Source organism: Borostomias antarcticus, assembly GCF_949987555.1.
Source record: "Borostomias antarcticus genome assembly, chromosome: 23".
Classification (NCBI taxonomy): domain Eukaryota; kingdom Metazoa; phylum Chordata; class Actinopteri; order Stomiiformes; family Stomiidae; genus Borostomias; species Borostomias antarcticus.
The window spans coordinates 2,141,281-2,146,280 of NC_140256.1; the positions used below are offsets into that span (position 1 = coordinate 2,141,281).

General features: G+C 49.8%; 1 protein-coding gene across 1 annotated transcript in view; it reads right to left on the reverse strand.

The window, feature by feature from the left end:
* The window catches only part of bmp1a (bone morphogenetic protein 1a), a 31,144-nt gene that overhangs the window by 113 nt on the left and 26,031 nt on the right, over positions 1-5,000 (reverse strand). The window contains exons 15-20 of the mRNA XM_084457206.1: positions 3,392-3,572; positions 3,126-3,251; positions 2,283-2,410; positions 1,419-1,632; positions 1,073-1,323; positions 1-228 (exon numbers count right to left, since the gene is read on the reverse strand). The exon at positions 1-228 is cut by the window's left edge and continues 113 nt beyond it. Coding sequence (XP_084313332.1) covers positions 94-228; positions 1,073-1,323; positions 1,419-1,632; positions 2,283-2,410; positions 3,126-3,251; positions 3,392-3,572 — 1,035 coding nt within the window. The 3' untranslated portion in view covers positions 1-93. The remainder of the gene's footprint in view (positions 229-1,072; positions 1,324-1,418; positions 1,633-2,282; positions 2,411-3,125; positions 3,252-3,391; positions 3,573-5,000) is intronic.

The window sequence follows — 5,000 nt, forward strand, 5'->3', positions numbered from 1 at the left end:
GGCCGAAGGTCTCCGAGCGTCAGGCTGGCGTCTTCCCTGGGGGCCCCTACGCTTGCCCCCCTGCCCCGCGCGGCCCCTCCTGGCCCCCGCTGGTCACTTGCGCGAGTGCAGTGTGTCCTGGAACTTGGTGCTGGTGTAACGGACGTGGAAGCCCTTCTTGTTGATCGTGTCGTCGGAGCGGAACTTGATGACGATGGAGTCGCCGGCGGAGTAGATCTCTTCAGGGGGCTGTGGGAGGGGAGAGAACACAGATGGGAGTTAATAGCTGTCACTTCCTGGCTCTCTAACAACACAATTAAAACCAACTGCCATCCTAAAAATACAAACTGAGGGGGAAAAAAGGTGGCTGAGGCTGTAAGACTGACACTTATATTCTCTAATAAAATGCTCTAAGACAATTCCCCCTCTTCTTTACAACTCCATGCAATCAGTTTGGTGTTTAAAAGAGAGCTGGGTAGATGGAAGTAGTCCCTTTGATAGTGAGAGTATTATGTTCCCTCCCGAGTCTGCTAGCGCTGAAGTAGAGGGTCGGTTGAGCCGTGGGGTTTATTATTATGTGTTAAATGAAATCAAACTGTTCTCTGACCTAAGGAACTAACGTTTCAATTCCCCCGGGGAACGTATTGTTCCAGCTACTGTCCAGGCCCCAGAGCTCCGGCTGATTGGTTCTCTGTTACAGTTCAGCGCCGGAGACCCTGATTGGCCACCGGTAGCCCGGGAGGGGGGGAAGGGGGGGGGTGGCGCCCTGCTCTTATCGAGCTGCACGGCTACAGAAGCAATGGCCTCAGTCCCGGAGGAACACATTAACTTTAGCAAAGCCATTAATTCCCGAGGATGGAGCGGAAATCTTTAGAGCCCTAAGGCCTTTATCTAAATCTCAAGCACGCATCACCGGCACACACTGGTAAAGGTTATTCAATTGCAGCTAATCCTTAAATGGTTGTGAAAGTGTTTTAATTCTGCCCGGCGGTAATATAAAAGCAGAACTGAGAAGCGCCTACAGCCGTGATAAGACTCTTTTTGTCTGTCAGAAAGAGGCCAAGCGAGAAGCTGAAGATGTGAGTGAGTTCACCCCTGAGCCACAGTAGCGTCCGAGTCTGGGAGACTTGGTGTCCGCCCCGTCAAAGAGCTCCATGTAGTCGTAACCACAGTCGGCCTCCTCCTCGATCTCAAACGTCTGGAAAATGAGCTCCACCCCGTAGCCCTTCTCAGCGGCGATCACCCACTGACAGTCGGACGCTCCGGGGTAGTTATTATCCCCGAACTGGGCGTGCGAGAACAGGTCTTTGGTCTTGACCTCGGCCTTCAGGCGACCTCCGCACTCTGCGGATAAAACGTGTGGGCGGCGACTATTAAAGAGGAAGTCACAGCGGTCGTATTTGATTTCCTGCTGAGCGAGCGTGTTTGCGGTGACGTACCTGCGGTGTGAGACGCCTCGAAGCCTTTCTTCTGGACCGAGTTGTCAGAGAAGAAGCGGATGAACAGTTTGTTGGCGCTGGACAAGATGGGCGGCGGCTTCTTGGTGCCGCAGAAGCGTCCCAGGCTGGGCGCCTTGCCGTCCCGGCCGTCGTAGATCTCGATGTGGTCATAGGCGCATTCCAGGTGGGCCTCCATGTCGATCTCGTTGAAGGACTGGAACAAACGGTAAATGGTAAACAGACTGCACTTATATAGCGCTTTTCCACCTTAGCGGCACTCAAAGCGCTTTACAATGGCCTCTCGTTCACCCGTTCACACACACCAATGGCGGTAGCTGCCATGCAAGGTGCTAACCTGCTCATTGGGAGCAATTTGGGGTTAGGTGTCTTGCTCAAGGACACTTCAACATGTGGACAGTCGGAGCTGGGATTCGAACCGCTGACCCTTCGATCACTGAACGACCCGCTCTACCAACTGAGCTACAGCCGCCCCTAAAGCACCGGGGGTCACTCGTGTTAGCGTGGGTCCTGGGATTATTGACTAAATGAAGGTCGATGCACTACACCTATGCACTACACCCTTTAAGTCCCATCATGATGAGCTCACACATAGAAATATGCAATCGCTCTTTGACTGGACATGATAAAACAAGTGGGAGAAATTGCGTATTAAAACATATTATATTTGTATTAGATAAAGACATTATAACAACACTGTCAACACTGTCTACACAGGTGATATTGCTACGTTCAGAGCAAAGTCCCAAGTGGGTTTCACAGTTCATCCACCCCTGAAAACACACACACACACGTGAGATGTACTGTAGCTAAAGACCATGGAGGAAGCTCTATGGGGACACATACGATTTTGATGCGGTGGCCGGCGGTGGTGGAGAGCGCCCATGTGCAGGCCTTCTTGCTGGGGTATTTATCCGGCCAGTTGGGGCTGGTGATGGTGCCCGTCACGCTGTTCACCGTGTGATCACAGCCGGCTGCAAAGACAACATCCACAGAGTCAACAGGGCTCGTCTGCATCGGTACGGCACATCACGGGCAAACCGCCGGTCCAAACGAGGAGCTCCACTGTTGTTCTTGGCGCAGGGGAATGTCTACTGGCTCGCCCGTGACTAATGAGGCACCCCCTAAAAATAACCTCCCCAGCGCTGACCAGCGGAAACAAGTAGAACCACTATCAACGGGCCCGTGGGTGTCCAGATTCAAGATTTCTTTATTGTTTACGTCCTTCATACAGGTGTAAGTAAGTATACAAGTTGTCCCGTCACTCCGAGGCCCCTGCGGTCGATCGACACGGTCACGGCTCTTCTCTGTCCTGACCCCGCAGTGGTGGAACGAACTGCCCACTGACGTCAGGACAGCAGAGTCGCTGCCCATCTTTCGTCGCAGGCTCAAAACTCTCTTCAAGAAGTACTACAACGATCCTCCCTCTTAAGCACCTATTGTATTTTTAGTTTGCTATTCTTGCACTTTGCCTTCAGCACTAGATTATGCTCTTAGTCACTTGTTTTAGAAAGGAGATGCACTTGTGAGTTCTGGCAAGTAGTAGTACATCGTCTTTCCCTACGTTAAATGCAATTATTGTTAGTTGCTTTGGATAAAAGCGTCGGCTAAATGACTAATGTAATGTAGTAATGTAATGTAACAGATGCGTGGGTTCTGGATGGTTCTACAGTAGCGATCGGTTCTTACCTTCTTTACAGTCGTGCTTGTTCTCGTGAAGCACGAAGCCGCTCCGGCACTGGCAGCTGTAGCTCCCGAACGTGTTGACGCATTCATGCTGGCAGCCACCGTTCTCCTTCGAGCACTCATCTTTGTCTGGGGACAGAAAGGGACGCAACCTTGGTGACCACTGCTTACATTTACACACACACGCACACACGCACACACACACTCACATTGCAACCACACAGCCAGAGAAAGAAAGACGACTCCGTTTGACAGAGTCAAGAGCTCACCTGAGAAGAACTGGGCTTTGAAGCCCTTCTTGGAGACCGTGTTGTCGGACTTGAACTCGATACGCATGTTGTTGTACTGAGAGGTAATGGCCTCCGGCTTCTCCGCTCCACAGAACTTCCCGTGCAGCCTGGAGTCAGCCGAGAGGCCGCTGCGCACCTCCACGTAGTCGTACTTACACACCTGGGTAAGACCAACACCAGGTGTTAATACCCAACACGACGCGCTAGACTCTCAAGTCACTTCTAGTCTAGGGAGTGACGCTGCTTATACACAGTAGATGCTAGGGCTGGGTATCGATTCGAATTTCAAGAATCGATTCGATTCCGATTCACAAGGTTCAGAATCGATTATCACGATTCGATTCGTTTCGATTCAATATCGATTCGGTTAGTGTTACTAAAACCTGTTTTTTTTTAGCTGTAACCTTAATTACATGACTACCAAGTTATGCAACACATCAATACTAGGGCTGGGTATCGATACTGATTTCCAAAAATGAATGAATGAATGAATCATTGAATGAATTAATCAACTATTCATTCCTTCATTTATTCATTCATTCATTGAATAAAAGATCGATTTTGGGATTCATGAATTGATTCTGAATCATTTGATTCAGAATCGATTAATGGATTTTTTAAACCCAGCCCTAGTAGACGCCACAGAGAACAGCACCAGAACACACCCACCCAGCGCTGAGTCATATTAACACCAGAACACACCCACCCAACGCCGAGTCATATTAACACCAGAACAAATGCACCCATCCCGAGTCATATTAACACCAGAACGAACCCACCCAACGCTGAGTCATATTAACACCAGAAAAAACCCACCCAACGCCGAGTCATATTAACACCAGAACAAACCCACCCAACGCCGAGTCATATTAACACCAGAACGAACCCACCCAACGCTGAGTCATATTAACACCAGAAAAAACCCACCCAACGCCGAGTCATATTAACACCAGAACAAACTCACCCAACGCCGAGTCATATTAACACCAGAACAAACGCACCCAACGCCGAGTCATATTAACACCAGAACACACCCACCCAACGCCGAGTCATATTAACACCAGAACAAACGCACCCAGCGCCGAGTCATATTAACACCAGAACAAACCCACCCAACGCCGAGTCATATTAACACCAGAACAAACCCACCCAGCGTCGAGTCATATTAACACCAGAACAAACGCACCCAACGCCGAGTCATATTATATTAACACCAGAACAAACGCACCCAACGCCGAGTCATATTAACACCAGAACAAACGCACCCAACACCAGAACAAACCCACCCAACGCTGAGTCATATTAACACCAGAACAAACGCACCCAACGCCAAGTCATATTAACACCAGAACAAATGCACCCAACGCTCATATTAACACCAGAACAAACCCACCCAACGCTCATATTAACACCAGAACAAACCCACCCAACGCCGAGTCATATTAACACCAGAACAAACCCACCCAACGCCGAGTCATATTAACACCAGAACAAACCCACCCAACGCAGAACAAATGCACCCAACGCCGAGTCATATTAACACCAGAACACACCCACCCAACGCCGAGGCATATTAACACCAGTGCTC